This window comes from Aspergillus eucalypticola (assembly GCF_003184535.1).
Source record: "Aspergillus eucalypticola CBS 122712 chromosome Unknown BO83scaffold_23, whole genome shotgun sequence".
NCBI classification, from domain to species: Eukaryota; Fungi; Ascomycota; class Eurotiomycetes; order Eurotiales; family Aspergillaceae; genus Aspergillus; species Aspergillus eucalypticola.
The window spans coordinates 269,806-289,686 of record NW_020290297.1 but is presented as its reverse complement, the minus strand read 5'-3'; the positions used below and the strand labels follow the sequence as shown (position 1 = coordinate 289,686).

At 49.6% G+C, this 19,881-nt stretch overlaps 7 protein-coding genes across 7 annotated transcripts; 4 read left to right on the top strand and 3 right to left on the bottom strand.

The window, feature by feature from the left end:
* Window positions 1–673: 673 nt before the first annotated feature.
* On the top strand, window positions 674–1,633 carry BO83DRAFT_451488 (uncharacterized protein; the record flags this gene model as incomplete). The annotated part of the gene is made up of 1 exon (XM_025536837.1): window positions 674–1,633. One exon carries the CDS (start codon window positions 674–676, stop codon window positions 1,217–1,219), a length of 546 nt encoding a protein of 181 aa, XP_025385269.1. The 3' UTR covers window positions 1,220–1,633.
* Window positions 1,634–2,723: 1,090 nt separating this feature from the next.
* Window positions 2,724–3,760, top strand: BO83DRAFT_319131 (dienelactone hydrolase family protein; the record flags this gene model as incomplete). The annotated part of the gene is made up of 3 exons (XM_025527761.1): window positions 2,724–2,967; window positions 3,075–3,156; window positions 3,238–3,760. 3 exons carry the CDS (start codon window positions 2,724–2,726, stop codon window positions 3,758–3,760), a joined length of 849 nt encoding a protein of 282 aa, XP_025385268.1.
* Window positions 3,741–8,058, bottom strand: BO83DRAFT_451474 (ABC transporter ATP-binding protein; the record flags this gene model as incomplete). Its single annotated transcript, XM_025536836.1, has 5 exons — window positions 3,741–4,726; window positions 4,784–4,906; window positions 4,961–6,848; window positions 6,909–7,572; window positions 7,622–8,058. The coding sequence occupies 5 exons, from the start codon at window positions 8,056–8,058 to the stop codon at window positions 3,834–3,836; spliced, it is 4,005 nt and encodes a 1,334-aa protein (XP_025385267.1). The 3' UTR covers window positions 3,741–3,833.
* A 333-nt stretch (window positions 8,059–8,391) lies between these two features.
* On the bottom strand, window positions 8,392–9,424 carry BO83DRAFT_380783 (polysaccharide biosynthesis domain-containing protein). Its single transcript, XM_025531833.1, has 4 exons — window positions 9,366–9,424; window positions 8,936–9,298; window positions 8,836–8,872; window positions 8,392–8,777 (listed from the first exon to the last, which is right to left on the bottom strand). Exons 2-4 carry the CDS (start codon window positions 9,237–9,239, stop codon window positions 8,720–8,722), a joined length of 399 nt encoding a protein of 132 aa, XP_025385266.1. The 5' UTR covers window positions 9,240–9,298; window positions 9,366–9,424; the 3' UTR covers window positions 8,392–8,719.
* Window positions 9,425–10,078: 654 nt separating this feature from the next.
* BO83DRAFT_319431 (synembryn) lies at window positions 10,079–11,751 on the bottom strand (the record flags this gene model as incomplete). The annotated part of the gene is made up of 6 exons (XM_025527779.1): window positions 10,079–10,178; window positions 10,233–11,077; window positions 11,133–11,252; window positions 11,306–11,541; window positions 11,600–11,674; window positions 11,724–11,751. 6 exons carry the CDS (start codon window positions 11,749–11,751, stop codon window positions 10,079–10,081), a joined length of 1,404 nt encoding a protein of 467 aa, XP_025385265.1.
* An 896-nt stretch (window positions 11,752–12,647) lies between these two features.
* Window positions 12,648–18,048, top strand: BO83DRAFT_366483 (putative telomere length regulator protein (Rif1); the record flags this gene model as incomplete). The annotated part of the gene is made up of 3 exons (XM_025529714.1): window positions 12,648–15,578; window positions 15,628–15,891; window positions 15,931–18,048. 3 exons carry the CDS (start codon window positions 12,648–12,650, stop codon window positions 18,046–18,048), a joined length of 5,313 nt encoding a protein of 1,770 aa, XP_025385264.1.
* A 477-nt stretch (window positions 18,049–18,525) lies between these two features.
* Window positions 18,526–19,847, top strand: BO83DRAFT_410305 (putative RING finger protein; the record flags this gene model as incomplete). Its single annotated transcript, XM_025534206.1, has 3 exons — window positions 18,526–18,899; window positions 18,971–19,069; window positions 19,169–19,847. The coding sequence occupies exons 2-3, from the start codon at window positions 18,993–18,995 to the stop codon at window positions 19,845–19,847; spliced, it is 756 nt and encodes a 251-aa protein (XP_025385263.1). The 5' UTR covers window positions 18,526–18,899; window positions 18,971–18,992.
* Between the last annotated feature and the right edge of the window lie 34 nt (window positions 19,848–19,881).

Genomic DNA, 19,881 nt, shown 5'->3' with positions numbered 1-19,881 from the left:
GGGCTGTCATTACGGAGTACCCCATCGGAATAAAGTCCTCCCGGGTCAATTACTACTACTGTAGAAGTAGACTAGACTACTCCGTAGTTAGTCTTGCCCTTGTTATGGAGTCTCCTCCTGAATCCTGACCCACTCTTCATCTACACCATGTTGATGTAGATAGCCGATCTCGCTTTCGGGGCAACAGACTTCCTGCTATCTTCCATCATGCCAAAAACACGACGACTTCTTTGCAGCGGGCACCTTCCGCATACGGAAGACGAAAGGCTCCCTCTTACGTTCCACACCAACTCTTAGTTAGCATCCTAGTTAGCATCCTACAGAACACAAGAACACAAGATACGTTCTCTGCTTCTCTTCCATCTTATTCATCTTTTAGATACTATAGACGCCGCTTGCTCGGCTCGAGCAGGCAGCATCCTTCGCGAAATTACTTATGCATCCGCCAAGGAGGAGGAACATAATATACTTCATCAGCTGTCTTACTATAACAAGCAGAATAGGTTCTTTGCTCATCTCAAGTGCTCACCAGAGCTGGATCAAGGGAGTTGTCGCACATCATCTCAACTTAAGCTCTCCTGATGATTGTCAGGTGTCAAAGCTTGAAGATTGGTTACAAGGTAGCTTCAACGTTTGTATCCCCGTCACTGCCAGCAGTCGAGGGGCAAAGCCCATGGTCCTTCGACTTCCTCTCCCATACAGGATTGGCGAGGATTTTATGCCGGGGAACGGAGATGAGAAGGTTAAATGCGAGGCAGGGACTTATGCATGGCTCCAAGAAAATTGTCCGGATGTGCCAATTCCAGAATTGTATGGATTTGGCCTTTCGACCGGTGAAGCTGTACTAAGATTAATGCAACTGTTTTCCCCTATCCAGCTAACTCATTTCAGTTCACTCACGCTGAAATACTGCCGCTTCTACACAGGTGGATTCATGCGATCCGCTGTCGCGTTCTCTCATGGCTGCCAAACCCCGTCTACAGATGTTCCGCACCACGTCAAAGGCGAGCAAGCCATTCACTCCAGCTATCTATTTCTCGAATACATCCTACCAAGCCGGGGAAGTATGCTGTCGAACACGTGGGCAGATAGGCAACACGATGTCAACTGCGAACAACGTTTTTCCGCAGCATTTCCCGCATTCTCTCGAGCATTAGCCAAGTTCCGGTTCCTAGGATTGGCTCGTTTGTTATCGACCACAGAGGGTATCTGGTCCTAGCAAATCGGCCGCTTTCAACAGCTCGAGAATGAACAAATACCGACTGGCATACATCGTGATTATACATACTCAAATGTTGACTCGTATGTGTCGGATGTCCTCTCATTCCATGATAATCGCTTCCTGTTTCAACCAAATGCAGTGAATGACCTTGGAGACTCCGTGTTCCAGCTGTCCTCACTCTCTGCGATGAGAACCATATCCAAGTCATTCTTTGAGAGGGAACTTGGCCGAGGGCCTTTTGTTCTCTCCTTAACAGATCCTCATCAGAGCAACATATTTGTCGATGATGACTAGAATGTAATTTGTTTGTTGGACTTGGAGTGGGCTTGCTCTTTGCCAATTGAGATGATTAGACCCTTTCATTGGTTAACTAATTTGGGCGTCGATCAGCTGGTGCCAGTTGAGTACGACAAAGTCCGTACAGAATTTATGGATGCTCTAAGGATCGAGGAGAAAGCATTGTTGACATCGAACCATGATTCGCCGCTCTGTCAGATATCCTGAGAGGACGTGGGCAACAGGGACATTTTGGTATACTTTGGCTCTCTCCAGCCCTTCTGGTCTTTTCACCACTTTTCAGCGGCATATACGACCGCTATTTTGCACGGATAATCTCGAAGAATTCCATTTGATCATGTCCTTTCTGTGGGGAAGGAATATGGGCCGTATCGCATATCAAAAGGTATCCGACAAGGAGGAGTACGACAAGAAACTTGAACAGGAGTTTAAGGATGAGGATGAGCTCCAGACATGATTCCCTGCTGATAGCAGTTTCTAGGGTGACAGTACCAGCCGGGGCTTCTGTCCATGCAAAGTGACGTCTAGATTCCTTACTAGGTGAGTACCCAAAAGGGACAAAGGCGAAGACGTTTAGTTCTCACTTTATGGTAAATAAGAAGTCTACTAACAAAAATATCATCCGCCTGATGTACCCAGTACGACGCCATTAATTAGTAGTACTAAAGTCTCCCTGTTAGTATAATTCCCTCCCCACCTCCCTTCCGATCCTATTAGCTCGGGGCGTACAAAACTACTACACCAAGTCAAGGATGATCCCATCCACAATTTTCACAGCCCAAAACCTTCACCCAAATTACGCAAAAACTCCTTCCCTCTTTCAATCAGGCCTCCCTTCCACGCAGTGTTCAAACATATTTCAGCATCGGAGATAATTCCAAGAACCAACCGAATCCACCAATCCGTCCCACTTACTATCCCGGACTTAACCAATCTTACCTCCGGCAATCCCGAACCTGCCTGGCTTAACCTACTACGCCAATGCCATGGAACCTCGAACTTTACCTGCCCACATCAACTGACAGCAGCATATAAGCAACCAGTTTCCCCGCTCTACGTAAAGCTTATCGTTCTTGCAGGTCGATCGATCCTGGTTATCAACCTACTCAACAACTATCCAACTCACATCAAGAAAGACAATAGCAGGGACAGAACACATACCTTGACTGCTACTAGGTCATATAGATATATATATATTATCATCATGTCCTGTCCCGACTGCTTCAGCGGCCACGTGCACGAGGACACTACGCCCAGAGGAACAGTCACCACCTTGCATGGCCTGAATGCATATGTGACGGAACCGACGTCCACAGAATCTCCCATCAAGGGAATCATTATCATTATTCCGGATGCGTTTGGGTGGGAGTTTGTCAATAATCGCATTCTGGCCGATCATTATGCCGATAAGGGAGGGTATAAGGTGTATTTGCCTGAATTCATGAATGGTGTGTATACTTCCTGATCATCGATGCTCATGTGGAGATAATGAAACTATGAGACGCGACAATGCGAAACAGCTGTACTAATATATATATTTATATGAATTGTTCAGGACACGCCGTTCCTGTCTGGACTCTAAACACCCTATCCGCAATAATGAAGACCTCATCCATCATGGACTGGATAACGAAACCGTAAGTCTCATACACACACACACACCACTACCAAGTACAGCTACTATAGTGCAATCCTCACAACGTATACTTACGATGCAGCTACCACATCGCCTGTGCCATGTACGCCATGATCCCCTTCGTCTACCACAACAAATTCACCACCTCCTGGCCCACCGTCAAGACATTCTTCACCGCCGTACGGCGCAACGAAGGCGCCAACCTCCCCATCGCAGCTGCAGGGTTCTGCTGGGGCGGGTTACACACCGTGTACCTCGCGCACGACAAAGAAGAAGACAAAGTAGATGGCAAACCCTTAATCGATGCCGGTTTCACGGGCCATCCCAGCAATCTGACGATCCCCGCGGATATCGAGAAGATCAAGATCCCTGTGAGCTTTGCGATGGCGGAACTGGATAGTATGGTGAAAATGCCACAGATTCAGCAGATTGAGAAAGCCGTCGGAGAGAGGGATGTGGGGGAGGTGAAGATCTACTATGGGGCTGGGCATGGGTTTTGTGTGCGTGCGGATGTGATGGTTAAGGATGTGAGGGCGCAGGCTGAGGAGGCGGAGGATCAGGCGATTGCGTGGTTTCAGAAGCAGTTTGCGAAGGTGTCTTATTGATTTACTATCCTTCCCTTTAATTATTGAGGAGAGCGTGCTCTATTCTTCTCTCTCTCTCCCTCATACCCCCATTCTATCCATTCACCTCAGAATTTTCCTCCTCCTCCTCAATCAAAGCCCTTAATTTCCCACCCTGCCGCCGAGCAAGCACTTCATACTTCCCCGCTTCCACCACACGACCCTTGTCAATCACAATAACATTATCCGCAATCTCCATCATATCCCTTGCATGCGTAATGATAAGGACAGTAAGGCCCAGCCGCGTCGCGACCAATCTCTGCACGGTCCGTCGAATGATCTTAGCGTTATTCGGATCAAGGCTGGACGTAGCTTCATCCAGGATAAGAAGCTGTGGCTGTCGCACCAGCGCCCGTGCAATTACCAGCCGTTGCGCTTGTCCCCCCGACATACCGGCCCCGCCGTCGCCTATCAGGGTGAAGTAGCCCTTGGGCAGGGATGTGATGAACTCGTCGATCCCGGCTGACTCTGCTGCGGCGCGGATGTGGAACATTGTGCGGAGCGGGGAGTCGGGTTCGAGTCCGTAGCTGATGTTGTCTGCTACTGTGCCGGGGAAGATGGAGGGTCGTTGGGAGACGATGGTGATGAGGGTGCGGAGGGTTGGGGTGTGGATGCGTTGGAGGTCGATTCCGTTCAGGGATATCCTGGAGGTGGTGGTGGTGGTGGGGACTTCGTAGAGGTTCAGGAGTAAGGATGCTATTGTGGATTTGCCTGAGCCTGATCGGCCTACGATTGCTGTGCTTTGGTTTCGGGGGATGGTGATGCTTACGTCGCGTAGGACGTGTGCGTCTGGGCGGGATGGATAGCGAAAGTTTAGGTTGGTGATCTTTACTGGTGCGGCTGTGGTGATTTTGAGAGTGCCTTGATGTTCGTGGGATGCGCCGCGTGGGAGGTGTGCTAGGCGTAGGACTTGGTTGGCCATTATGTGGGAAACGCTGATCTGGGGGACTGTGGGGGGCCTGTTAGCTGTGGGCGTGGGCAATGGTTGTCGGGTAGGTGGCTTACTCCATGATAGTACTGTGCTTGCGTATCCGATGCTGAAGAGAAGGACAGAGAATACAGTCATGAGGCTGGTGACGGTGAATTCAAGCGACGATACGAGGACAGCTCCGTAATAGAAGATAAGGCCTGCGAAGGTCAGATCTGTAAGAGTTTCAAAGGTTTCCATATGCAGCTGCTTACTGCTGACGAATATGATCATAGACTCTACCAGTCCAAAGAGAAAGCCGGTGTAGACAGCTTTCTTGACTCCGAGTACCATACACAATGCTGCTGCCTTCATATGCTTCTTGTGGAAGTAAGGCTCAAGGGTCAATGTGCGGACGGTGCGAATCTGCGAGAACGTCTCGATGAATATCTCCGACGCCGTCGTTTTGACCCCGGTGCAGCGCCTCTCCCACATTCCGGTGGTTTTCTCGAGCCCTCTGGTGATGGCATAGATGACTGGTCCGCAGGCCACTGCCACGAGGGTCAGTTTCCAACAAACAGCCATGCACCATATAATAGCGACCACGGTGACTGAAGTAGCCACCAGGACGTAGCCACCGAAATGACCGACCAGGTTTCGCATCTCCTCAGCACTGTGGTTGAGGGACGAGGTGAGTTGGGAGGGTTCATTTCCTGCTTCTTCAAACCATTTTCGTGGCTGGTCAAGAATATGATGGAGGCCTCTTTTACGGAGGCGATCAACCCACGCCTGGCCACATAGCTCCAGAAGATAATGCATCAGGAAAGATATAACGCCGTCACCTACGGCTATTCCTAGTACTATCAGTGACCATGTCGAGGCTTTGGCTTGCTTGTTGTAAAATGTCTCAAGGAGCTTCGATAGGCAATAAGAAAATAGCGGAGTGGCCATCGAGTGGCCCAGGGTACTGAAACATCCGAGCAAAAGAAGCAGCTTCTGACCTCGAGTCAGATTAGGGAGTATGGTAAGCATAATCCGCCCCAATGACATAGTTTCTTGCGGCGCGAGGCGTGCTGCATTCTTAGAAGGCCGCTTGCTTCGGTGCTTCGATCTCGCTCTGTTGATCTCATTGACAACATCATTTACAGGAAGTATACTCTGTCTGAACCGATTGGACTGGAAATTTGTATTATCGGCATGGACAGTATTGAGCTCAAACATCTGCATCCCAATCGACTCACGGCGTGATCTGACTCCCCGAGAGTCTGCAGATTGACGAATACTCTGTATGCTTCTTTTGTAGCCGTGAATAGCATAAGAATGCTGTACAAGCTCGCTGTGTCGAGCAAACGAATCAGGGCTTGGACCGCGTGTACTCTCAGTTGAGGCTCTTGAAGAAACACTGGAGTATCGATCAGGAGAACTGTGGGCAACACCATGCTCACTTTCCTCACGATGAAGTTTGCCCGAGGTAGCAAAACACGTATTGCTCTCCTCCAGTTCATATCTGTAGCCAGCTTGAATAACGGAGCCTTGGTCCATGATGTAGGCAAAGTCGTGATCCATGATTTGCGACATATCATGTGTGATGATGATAGTTGTTTTCCCTCGACGCCATTCCCGGATAGCTTTCGTTATTTCGACGCGGTTGGTGGCATCAAGAGCACTTGTAGGCTCATCCATTATCAATATAGGCGTATCCCTTAACCGCGCCCTTGCAATCGCCACTCTTTGCTTTTGACCACCGCTTAGGAAATCACCACCGTGACCCACACAAGTGTCGATTCCCTTGGGTAGATCGTCTATTGTGCTTTGTAACCTTGCAAGATCGATACATTCACGTACATCAACCTTGCTGAGTCCTTCATAGTTGCGACTACCAAAGGCGATATTCATGAAGATAGATTCGTTGAACAAAACGCTTCGCTGCTCCAGCAAAGTAATATTGTTCCTTATCCAGTCGATGCTCAGAGATTGGATGGGGGCCCCATCTATCAGAATCTCCCCGGATAGTGGTAAGTAGAAGCGTGTGAGCAGCTGTCCAAGCGTGCTCTTTCCAGATCCACTTCTGCCAATAACGAAGGTTGTCTCTCCGGCAGGAAAGAAGAAGCTTGTCGACTTCAAGACTGGTCTGTTCGGCTGCGCTGGGTAAGCAAAGGAGACCTGATAGACAAGCTATAAGTTCATGTACCACACAATTGTTCACGGGTTCATCACACTTACATTGCTGACCTCGATATCGCCTTCGCAAAACTTCGGATAAACGGAACTCCTCCCCTCCCCTCGAACAGTATTTTCTGACTCCGAGCTCAAAGTGTGGATCAGAGAAAGGGCTGCATCCTTTCCTTTTGCTAGGATGACAATTTGTGGCATGAGGAATTCCATTGACTGGGCAGCTGCCAAGCAAGCCCAGAATGTCCTGAGCACTTCTCCTGCTGAAATCTCACCGGAGGTAGCCAAAGAGCTCCCATACCAAAAGCCCTGCACGAACATTCCGAATGTCATCAGTCGCAATATGGATATCTGTAGAGAGGTTAAGCGCGCGCGTCTGAGATAATGTATAGCGGCATTGTCAACGCTGCTCACGAAGTTTTGGATCTCGGTGTCTTGCCCGTTAAAAGACTTGACGCTATCAATTGATGATGTAGCATTGTCGACTATCAGCGATAGATGACCCAGTTCTGTCTTCTGTGCTTCCATACACGAGTTCGTCTTATTGGAGAGGAAGGAGAGAGCGGCTGAAAGGAAGGGAATTCCCGCCAAAGTGACCAGAGTAAGGTTCCAGGAGGTGAAGAATGCTAGGGCTAGAGAAAAAATGGCTCGAAAACTGTACTGCAAAGCGAGGCCGAGAGGCTGCGATGTTGCTTTCTGTAGGTCTTCGATTTGCCTGGAAGATTGCGTCAGCTAGGATAGTGGCACACAAGAGTGCGACATACCCCTGGAGAGAAGATAGAAAGACCCTCGTGCCATCCGGCTGCGTTTCGAACCATTCCTGACTCTTCTGTAAAAGCCTTTCGAAGAGCATGGTGCGAGCATTTGCAACCTGAAATTCTCCGTATATCACAAATAGAATGAAATAAACACTATTGCAAACCCAATTGATTGCTCCAAGTCCAACCAAATGGACAGCGTATTTGCTGATCTTTGGCGTTAGGTCCTGTTTTGCAACTTTTCCTCCACCGAACAGTGTGAACGTATTGAATATCTCGCCCAAGAGTACGGAGAATATGGGAACCGAAAGACTAGAAATGGCCGTAAATGTAAATCCTCCTATGAGCACCGGAAGATGTTTCGTTGTTGTGAAGCTGAACAGCGACATCCACCTCGGTTTTCGATGTATGAAGCGCCTGGCGCCAGCAAGGAAGGCTGCCATGATGAATTATACAGACTGACCAACGCGGAAGATCTTCAGTTGAGCATTTAGTTTTCGACTCCAATATTTAGGCGTCGTATAAGAAGACATGATGATGGTAGGAAAGTATAAAGTGCTAGGGCGTCATATAGAAAAACATAAGCGGATGATGAACCCAACAAACAGGCGTCCAAGTACTTCTTAGCATAATCATCAGAACAAAGAGCTACGTTCGTTTTCATATTAGCCCATCTGGCCGAATATCAAGCACTTTCCATATGCGGGCATATTGTGGAGGAAAAGAACAATGGGTTGCGTTGCCATTGTTCTCGGGTACACCGGAAAAATTTAGTGGGTCAATCACACGTCTTTCTATCCATCACTGCATTCCAAAGCATCGATTCAGCTCGTTATATGTACAGGTATCCACTCCGGTAGTAGCACCCTAGGTCGCCCTGTGGAGGGGCTATCCCCACTCTTTTATAGGGTCATATACGCTATGCTGGACCACCCGGAGGAGACCTATGGGCCATGGTAGTAAATGATGGCTGTCGAACTCAAGGACTTGAGTCACTGCATAGTCTCTTGACGCTAGCAAAGCAAGGACGGTAAAGGCCCGGATGAACCATTCCGTCTAGCCGCCGTTCCTGCACGGCCCAGATAAGAAGCGCAGCTTTCACATTTAGTTGTTGGCCTTCTGCGCGCGCTCGTAGATCCAATCGTTGAGGCCAGCACGGTTTCTGATCCATGTATGAGTATCCAAATGTTTCCAGGGCTTGTTGAAGTGGAAGGACTCACCTAGCGATCTCGATGGCGTAAAACTGCATACGCATGGCTGTCCTTCTGTCAGCTAGCGTTCCACCCCCCCAGACAAGCCACACAGCCATGTATCACTTACCGAAGATCGTGGTATCTCTGTCGTATTCGACCTTGGGGCTAGCACGCAGCATGGTACCGAAGTTGAAGTCCTCGATAATCTTCTCGTACTGGTTGATCCAGTTACGCCACTTCTCCTTGCCCTCCTTGCTCTTCATCTTGTCCTCATTGAGCGTCTCGGCAGGGTCGAAGTCGGGGAATTCCTTCTGGAAAGACTCGAGGATTTCATCGTCCATCTTGGTCAGGCGGAGTTTCGAGCCGGGGACCTTCTCCAGAATCGACCAATATGTCATCAGATGTTCCACGGCTGCATAATCGTGAGTCATGGGACGAGTTCGAATAAGAGATGTCCGGACCAACCCTTAACGGCAAACTGCTTCTCCATCTGCACCAAATGTCAGCATTCTCGGTCGGAAATCTGAATAGGCAGTCTAGGCGCAAAAGTGACATACATCCTCAAAGTTCTCCGCCGTCTCTGGATCAAAAGGCTTCGACATCTTGGCGGTTGTGTGGGCGATAAATAATTACACAAGAAGCAAACAATATCAAGAGAAGAGTGTAAAGGTAGGAAATATGTTCTATTCGCTGGCTAACAGTCAGGGTAGTCGAAAAGAAATCGAAAAGTGAGTTGCCCCGCGCCCGACTTCTGTTTCCCGCAGGCGGAGAGATTTTTGCGCCGCCGCCCTTCAACCCCGCCGCTCGCGATTGGGCCGTACGTCATTTACAGATCTTAAAAACACCACCAGGCATTTAAGAGTCCGGACTATGTACGCTCTAGTTCATCTACGTTACTGGCATGAATAATTACAACTCAGATTCTCTATTTCGGCCTGCGAATCTATTCAGTTTGCTATCTAGATTGCTCGCTGTCTGAGAAATGCCATGTCCGGCTAACTAATCTGCCTCTGCCGCTTATTAATTGCATAGCAATCCACAGCGATGCTAGATCATACTGGAAAGATCCAGAAATGGCGGACAAACGCGAACGCCACTTAATGCTCTTTTGGCGAACAGTCATCAATCCAAGTAAGGTTGACGTATTAAATTCAGAGCGTAAGATTCATCGGGATAGAACAAGGGAAAGAGAATCTCTTATCGGTGGCGGACAGAAATTAAACTATGGTACAGGGAAGCAATTGTAAGGAAACGAAGAAGAGCATTATGCCTAATCACTGTCGTCAGAGTCGGGCAACTCTTCGAAACGTCCTTCATGGAGGGCGCGCGTGACAGGATTCTCCACCTGAAGAATGCCGTTCGCTCTGGCTCTGTTACGATACTCAGCATATATTCAGTGCAGGTAGAGAAAGGGTGAGGCTTACCGCTCAAAAAGCACAAATAATCTCTCTGCCTCTCTTTCTTTCTCCTCTTTGGTCATAGGAGGGCCATCGTCCTTCTTCTCTGCAGCCCACTTCTGGCCGGTAATGGGATTGACCTCTGGATCAAACCCGTTCGGGTTGGTTGCGAATGCTTCGCCTGCCGTCTTAGGGATTTCCATGCCGCGAGAAGCTAGTAGTCCTGCAGCGAACCCATATCCGATGTTCTTTGTCAGATTTTCAGCGTCTTTGCCGGAGAGCACAAACATAAGCTCGGAAATAGCAGTCTTCAGATTAGGATAGGGCGTGGTCGACAAATTGAGCAACTTCGATGAGAGGGTGTCTGATTGTCCAATCGGGCGGCTTCTATCGTTGTCCTCGGGCAGGAGAAGCCATTGCATATATTTGCGAGGGCCGTCTGGAGCCATCTCATGAATGACCACGAGCGTATGGAACAGGGGTATAGCCTTGGTCTCCAGCTCGTCAGGGCCATATGCGGACACAGCTTGATCCAATATGTTGATCAGCTTGTCGACATTGCAGTTCTGATTGAAGGTCGGGAAAAGTGGGCTACTCTCGAAGACTTTGCCCTTCTTATTTTCCAGATCAAGCGTGGACAAACAGTTAAGAAGATAGCTGAGGAGGCCTTCCAGAGGCTTTGGAGGGATATCGATGCGGTTGATCATCTTAAAGATGTGAGGGATCGAAGCCGAGAATGTCGCGGCCAAATCGGAATATATCTTTGAAACATTGAAAATGAGCTTCAAGGTATCAGTAAGGGCCAATTCGTCCATCTGCGACAGAGACTTTTTGCCAGATTTGGGGAATTGTTTGGCGTGTCGGACGATTTGCTGGATTCAGTCAGCTTCCATCAGATTTATCTGGGCAAGACACGCGTTAGCTTACATAGTTGACATTTTCACCCAGAGAGTGGTGTCTGATTAGATTGTCAAAGTCCATTGTGGTGTCATAGGTAGACAGGAACAAGATCCGACTGATCACCATCTCATCCTCCGAGGAATCACACTGATTGAAGGTCAACTTCTGCACGAGCTGGTTGGCATAATGAACGGGTATACCTTGAGCCTTTCAGCTAATTTGCCTCCGTAGCCTGTGTCTACGAACAGCTGGCGCATCGATCCATCTAAGAGGAGAGCATTTGCGACGCAGCGTAGAGCGGCACGACGCACATCCGGGGTATCCCCATCAACACCATATCTGGCTAATACTTCTATCCCCTCTTTAGAGTAAATAGGTTGGGCATGGCTGGGGTTGGTCCCGTGCTGCCTCAACTCCAGGAGTGTCTGCACGCGTTCTAAGGCACGCAGGTGACGAGGTCAGACCGGTACATTTCACATTCCCTGTTAACTTACCCTTCGAAGTGAGAGACTTCGCCTCGAGGTCCGTTTTGAGAGAGCCCAGTAGTTTAGTGACTCGCTGCAGCTTCTCTAGTCGCTTGTTAATTGAGGTCTGTACGATGAATTGGCTTGCACATACCTGGGCCTTGGAGCGGCCTGAAATCCATGGTCAACTTTTGCTTAGCGCAATTCTATGCGCCGGAAGTGAAGTGTGTCAAGGGGTAACTGCTGGCTTGCAATAGCCGTCTTACGGGGCGCGGTGAACCCCTACTAGTCTGTCCAGTAAGTCCCACTTAGCTTGGGCTTGATCAAGTTGCAGCGAAAGCGGGTCTCCGCGTTTAACGACAGAGTAGTTGGAGAGGCGAAAACCAGTCCCGAGGTTATGGGATAATCTGGAGTATCTTTCTTCGCCGATGGGCTGTAGTGAGATCCGGTGCTGGAAGCAGCGCAACGGATAAGGATAGGAGCTAAAGTTGCGCTGATGAATAGAGATCCGCAGCGCAATAAAGCAGAACCCCACCGGATAGCACTAAGCGGCTGCACAGTATCTCCGCAGTCTGTACATGCAGCAATGGTATTAGATATAAGGTTGACGAGACGGACATAAATCAATGCATGCAATCTGTGATCAGTAGTTAAGTAGACGAAACTTACAATGACAACTCGTTCTGGGTTCGAAAACAACCAACGTGAATGGGGGTAACGAGAGAATTGAAGATAATAACTAAAGAATTGGGGGGTGGGCAACTCCGGTTCATCTCCGAAGCCTTCTCCGTGGTGCCTGAGTGCCTTACTGCCTTGGGCATGAAACGCGGCGCTGCCACTTTACGCGTGGCTCAGCCACAGGCGCGTCTTTTTGAGTTGCGTGGCTTGGCGCGGCCCCGGTAGGATCAAACTGGCACGGCTATCCTACTTTCACCAGGGCTTTGATCCTTGCTCATGCTTGTCGACAGCTTCGGTCTGGGTCATGGACAGCGTGGTTTCTAGCTAGGCTGTATCGCGATGTTCCTTCTCCTTCTTTCATTCTTGTCCCCGTTCTCTTCGTCGTCCGATTCTGTGAAATATGGTGGAGGTTCTCGGTCCTCTGTCTGCTCGTCCGCCTACTCCACCTAGGACATCATCTCGTATGCTGTCTGAAAATGATCGAACTGAAGATTCTCCGGTTGTTGTACACACGCCTCGCGACTCTCCCTTTTCCGTCAATGGCTCAACCGGTGCTCCATCAAGTCGACAATCCAAGCGCGTGAACTTCTCACCATGGACAAGATACATTAAACCTCCCTCGTTTACCAATTCCGCCGCGAAGTCCAAATCTGACCTCAAGTCCCTGCCTCCCTCGAACGAATGCAAACCTACAAAATCTATCCTCAAACCGACCACATCTCACTCTGCTACCAATTCGCCGTCTGCTGAACCTCAAGCTCCCGTTTCCTTTGCCATGCTTCTAGAGTCGATCTTACAACAGCTCGCTGGAGAGGCTGTCAGTTCAAGGCTCGACGCCTACATGCAGTTCTTCGGGGCCCTGAGAGCATATGACAATCTTCCTGGTGATCAAGAAATCATAGCGAGGTTGGGCTTGATCACGCAGTTCATACATCGGGACGTTAGCCGGGACTTGACAACCGGCGGACCGCTACATACCAACCTTGTAATACAGGCCCTTAAGTTGGCTGTTGCACTGGTCTGGCATAGTGAGATCTCTGCGCGTCTGCCAGATGACTTTAAGACTTTTCTCGTCGATCATTCCGTCAATTGTCTTCAAGATGTGAAGATGCCAAAGTCGGTGGTAACTCACTACTTGTCCGTATTGTCGACCCAGAACTTTAACGCCAAGGTCATGACGAACACGCGAATAATACGCATTTTAACGGTTCTCCATGAATTGACTAATCGCGTCACTGGAAGCGCAATTGTGTCCCAGCGTTTAAGCATCTATCTTCGTGTCCTCAATCAGTCCAAGATGATCTTCGTCTCAAATGCATCCCTGTGGATGGATCATCTCATATCCGGCTTGCTACACCATGTCAAAGATATCAGGATCAAGGCTATATCGGTGGGCTTTCAGACCGCTATAGCGTGCGGGCCGAACCCAACCCTGTCGAAATGCGTCCGTGAGGTCTTCAGCAGACCTCTCGATGAGCGGAGGAAGCTTGTGACGGAAGTTTGCGAGCGAATGACGCGCATGATGGCACTTTCTGATTGCGGAGTCCACATACCTCAGATATGGAGTGTGATTATTCTCCTCCTGCGCAGCAAAAAGTTCAACGTCGATCAGTGGGAGCATTTCAAAGAATGGGTCCTTGTGCTGCAGAGATGCTTCAATTGCAGTGATTCTGCAATCAAAGCGCAGGCCATCGTTGGCTGGAATCGGTTTGTTTATGTCGTCAGTCCTAGCGACACAACAAGCCCTTCGTTATTGCGGATGCTGAGCAAGCCCATCATCTCTCAATTCGACCGGAAGAAGCAAGACAAACAACCCAGTCAGCTAGCCTTGTGCAGCTACTATAACCTTCTTTATTACGCCTTCCGTCCCTCGGCATCTTTTCAGCATCTTGATGTCGTCTGGGAAGAATATGTCGCTTCACCGGCTTCGAGCATTTTTTCGTCTGTACCCAGTCTCAGCGACAGGGTAGCCCATGTGCTATCCAATATGCTCTGGAGCCCTCAAGCGAAGGTTTGGTTGGAGAACAAGGTCAATGAGAGCAACAAGCTGGACCCTGAAGAGTTGCCATCCATTGACAGTAGGTGGATTCGGTCGAGGATAACATCGGTTTTGAGCGTTTTTGAGGATATCTTCAAGTCTTCTGTCTGGAATCCCGATATTGAGCGGTCGAATATTGCTACAGCCTGGATAGGCTTGTCCAAGGCCTTGTCACATGCGTCGAGCAAAGAGATTACGCCCACGCCAGAATCGATGCAAGCTGTAGCACACGTGCTTGGCCTTCTTCAGCGCCTCTGGAACGCCGGGCCCTCATCGCTCAATGCGGCTATCGAGAAGGACTCAACGGATGCCTTCTATGACCGATTCAGCTTTCTTTCCACCACTATGATCTACAGTCTTGGTAGCGCACGGTTTACCGAGAAATTACTCCTGAAGACAGCCGATGAGACATTTCAGGCTGCTACTACGCCTACGCATCGTCATCAAAAGGCGAATACAAGCCTTGACAGTCCCATCCTGCATTTTCTTCGATTTATCAGTGAACTACCTGGTCATTCGGGGTCTTCCCCGTCATATTCGCGCCTCGTTATCCGTGTTCTGGAAGCGACATGCAGTGACAAGCTATCAAGGAGCTCACGCCTGGAATTTCTTAGCCAATGCGCAGATATACATGTGTTTGATGCGGCTGCTCATCTTGGCGATGATAGTCTAGCAGAAACCGTGTGGAGGTCTGTGGCACAGCTATCTGCAAGCTCTTTATCCTCTTTCCCTATGGAGACAGCTCGCGAACGTGACGGCTCAGTTTGCCGTGACTATGAGAACATTGTTAACATCCTTTCTGCCGGCTTAAAGTTCTCCGACGTGTTCGAAGTCTGGAATCCGCTTGTTGATTCTCTTATTCGCGTCGTAAGAACCGAAAAGGGTGATCGGGCTATTTCCACCATGGCCATGGAACCTCTTGCCGCATCTATCATCGAACAAGGGACACGGAATACCTGCAAGCCCTCCGCATCACTCCTGAAACACTCGCTCTCCATTCCTTACGGCCACGAGGCGGAGACGGCGAAAGGAACTCATGAAATGGCCTTCCCTCACAAGCTGATCGAACTAGTGGATAAGACTCTTCGTCAGTCGTACGAAAGCTTTGATCCTGTCGAACCGAACGGCATTGCAGATTTCATCGAGTGCCTGACGTCTCTTCTGGGATCGGGTGTACCTACTTTCCGTACAGCAGTGCTCACACACCTCCAGCAGTCCCTTGCATTTTATCTCAAAGACGGGGAGCGCAAGATAAACGCTGAGAGTGGCGTGGAAAGCAGAATCCTTACTGCTGTAAGTGTACGAAGCAAGGGGCTTGTGTTACGTACTAACTTAGAATTAGTGTCGCGCGCTGTCGTCAGCCGTCTTGAACATCTTGCAAGCAGCACCTCACGACGCCTCTTGGGTACAAAAGTTCGAGCCTATAATCTGTGCGGGTCTTGAGTCCACACATGCCTCTGTAACAAAACGATTTCTTGACTTCTGGCGTTGTTCGTTTGGATCACAAGAGTCCTTGCCCTGCCCCGAGACGATATCTCGCGCGCTACATGATATTGAAGTCCAGATGAAGCTTCAGCAGCCGCATGGTCATCGGCAAAATTCACAGGTACGTATTCTGGTTAAAGTTCCAGCCTGCCCTGCTAAGAAATTCCAGTCCGAGGCACAATCCGATCGTCAAGACGCAAAGGCCGTTCCAGTCGATACATCGGTCAAGTCTCGCATCGCTTTCATTCTTGATGATCCATTCACATTGGGGCTGAACTCGTCGCCCATAACTGGAGGGTCTGAGCGTAAAGCCATGCCAACGTCTTCGGAGAAGCAAACTGGACATTCAGCAGGCCCAGTATCCCAAATTGATGATGACTCTGATCCGGATGTGGCCACGGGTCATTCAATGCCCCTCCCAACGGGATCGGGAGACCCTAGGAAGCGTAGCGAGTTGTTTTCAATCATTGAGAGCCTTCGTTCGTCTTCACCTCCGACGAATACTCCAAGAGAACTCGGTTTCATGACGCCCCCGCACTTGCGCGACCTGCGCAACGCAGATGCCGACGCCGGGACTCCACAAACCCCGACCCTACCACCTGTCGCCACTGACAATGAATATGGGTTTCTCGGTTCTTCCCCTACGCCGGGTACTCGAAGCCGAACGCAATTGAGCGAACCCGAGATACCTCAGTCGCTGTCGACTCCAGCAGCAGAAGAGTCTGTCCTAGAAAACGAACTTCAATCCTCCCCTCCAAAGCTGAAATCGACCAGTCCTGAACCTCGAAGTAACACAGGAAACATGAACACACCAGGATCAGGGAACACTACGTCGAGCAGGAGCAGAAGATCGAAGAGGAGGGCCCGGCGTTCGTCAAGGCAGAAGAAGGCAATGAACGCTCAGTCCAGTCAACCGGAGGCGACTGATGAAAGCATAGCAGTTGATTCAGAGGAACCACTGACAAAACGTCTCCGTTCATCGACAGGCAAATTGCCAGAAGACAAAAGTCTCTCCATTGAAGACAGGCAATCGAAGGATTCGTCAAAGAATGGCTCTCGTGGCTCTGGGCTTTCCCAAGACCCTGTTACGGATTCTGGTGCTACTGAGGAGCCTGTCATCGAGCCAGAGCACCATGTTAATGCTGAGCAACCGAAAGACAAAGAAAAACAACAAATAGACGGCTACGACTACATAGCGGACTCATGCAGCGATGACATGGAGACCCAGGTTGCGTCTCAGCTGGAGCAGGATCTAGAACTCGCTGTAGATCTGGACGACACAGCGGGTGTAGAACATGCCGCAACAGCTGCGGAACAGGGCGCAAATAAAAAACGGAAACGCGAGGCAGAGCAATCTACACCTTCGGGCAAAGAGCGGCGTCGCTCTTCAAGACTCACAAAGACGCCTTCTGTCGCAGATATCGAGGGAGGTCGTGCTACTCGGTCTAAGAGACCGATGACCGTGTCACAGGAGGTCGAATCATCCCCTGCTGAATCGGCGCCGAAGCGACGGAAGACGGAGTCTAAGAGTGATATGACTGGCACGAGCAAGCCCGCCGAGCAATCAGTCAGTACAGATAGCGGGAAGACCAAGGTCCTGGACACTCAAGACAGCTCTCAGAAACGTAGATCCTCTCGTCTCAGCGGACAGGCGGCGCCAGCCATTCCTGAGGAGAGCCCGCTTCCGAAGAAGTCACCACGAACTAGTCGTTCTCGCAAGTCGACTAAGGATCAGGCCAAAGACAGCATACCAGAAGAGCCTCAACTTAGAGAAAACATCGAGACCCATCACGACGAGACTCCTACTAGAGATGCGGTGGACCAACCTGTCAAGGATGAAAAGGAGTCCAAGATCACTGTTGAAGATAAACCAACTGAGCAACTCCCAGAACCGGATAGCTCAGTGCAGCCTCCAACAGAAGCTCAGGTCGACGAACCGATGGATGAGCCGGTGCCCGAGACCCAGCAAACGGCTCCTGATGACGTGCCAATGGAAGACGCGCCCACAGTGAACGAACCCATCCCTGAGAAGAAGGTGCCATCTGAAGAGAAGGATCTGGAGATGACGGAAAAGACGCGAGCAGTATCCCGCACCACGCAGACCGAAAGCCAGAAGGAGCCAGAGATTACGGAGGCAGGAATTACAGACTCCCTCCGCAAAGTCTTGAGCGATGTGAAACGGGCCAAGCTGGATCGAAACTCGCTGAAGGAAATTGACGATTTACTATTTGATATCCGGGTGGAAACGCATGAGGCATTGAGGAGAAACACCGGTTGAATGGATTTTGCATAGCGATGGCGTTGTACTTTTGTCTATATCCTAGTATCAATATCTTATACTCCTTGCTTTTTCTTTTTTGTCTTTCTGACTGTTTTATTTTGTGACCATGGCCATCAAAAGAAGTCTCATTTGTTTTATGATCCTGTGCTTGATTTGTCATTATTCTTTCGGTCTTATGTTCTATTATAAGATGGACGATGCGGAAGCTGAATGTACTCATCACACTTTCAAGACTGGAGAATGCAACTGTAATACCAGCATACCATAAGCATATATTTTATCTAATCCCAATCACTAGCCACTACTAGTTTCTTTTAACTAACTAGTTAGTTAGTAGTTCAAGATGATTAATCCGCGGAATCCTTGGCCGCTGACAGGAGGTCATCCTCACTGCCACACACTCATCCAGGAGGCTTACTACTACATATCAACCGACCAACCAACCATGCTTATCCTCCGGGGCATCAGTTGCGCCCCAAACCTCACAGGGGTCCCTCTAAAACCCGAGCAACATCAGTCAGCTAAATACTAACTTACCTACTTCATCTATCCTTCAGAACTGAGTCTCTATCCTCAGCAAGACCACACTACTGACCCAACCCTGAATCAAAGACTCAAAAGTCGTCAGTCAGACTGGCGTCATGGTCCCGAAGAAACGAGGAAAAGAAACCCGATAGCAAGTGGTGGTGTATTCACTAACTAAACTTCCAACACAACACTTTGATTTTTGTTTTCTTATCGCGGGGTCTATGACTGCGCTATAGTGTACTTCACTTACTCATTCAGCTCTCACTTTATCTGGATCATACTATCTACCTACGGAGATAAATTGATAGGTAGTTTGTAGTGTGAGTATACCCCTACCTACCTACCTACCTACCCTATTCATACAATAGCTCAGCTACTAACAATGAAGAAGACCATCGCAACAGCACTACATCATGGTCCAAGTATCCTCTCTAGCATTAGTAGGCTATCTAGCTCCAGTGCTCGTCACGGTTCTGCTCTTTATAACATGGTATGTATATCTTTCCACCCCTTTATTAGGGGTATATACCAACAAATTTCCTCCATGCAATAAAGAAAGAACATGTAATTAAATCAAGATAAACTACAGGCTCACCCTCGGCGCCCGCCGTCGTCGCCGTCGCCGTCGTCGCCTCTACGGCTCTACATACCCCTACTCGGACGCCGAAATGGCGGCGGCGGCGGCCGGGGGACAACGTATTCCCCGGATCGTGATCTCGCAGCAGCTCATCGAGGTACTTTATCCGCAGGTGAAGTACAAGGACTGGTTGGCCGAGAATCGGAATGAGCAGCAGCGGCGGCAGCAGCAGCAGGATCTATCATCGGATGCGATAGCGCAAGTGAGATCCACGTCTGGAGATAATACTTCCGGTGGATCACCAGAGAACACCAACATCAACATCAACACCAACATCAACGATAGCCAAGAAAGATGCAACGACACAGGGGATGACGACCCAGATAAATATACAAGCGGAGACAACCACCGCACGTGCGCCATATGCATAGACCAATTCGCCGACGACGACGAGATCCGATCCCTACCGTGCAGACATATCTTCCACACGGTGTGCTTGGATCCGTGGGTTACGAAGAAGAATGCGTTCTGTCCGTTGTGTAAGAAGGCCTTGTGTGGGGTGAAGAAGGGGGATAATGGGAGTGGAGGGGATAGGAGGAGTTGGCCTTGGAGGAGGCAATCGCAGAGGGCGAGTGCGAGGGTGGTTTCGGTTTCGGTGCCGGAGGCGGCGGTTGTTAGGGGGTCGGTTTAGTTCATATGTTGCTTTGGGCAATTGGGGTGGTGAG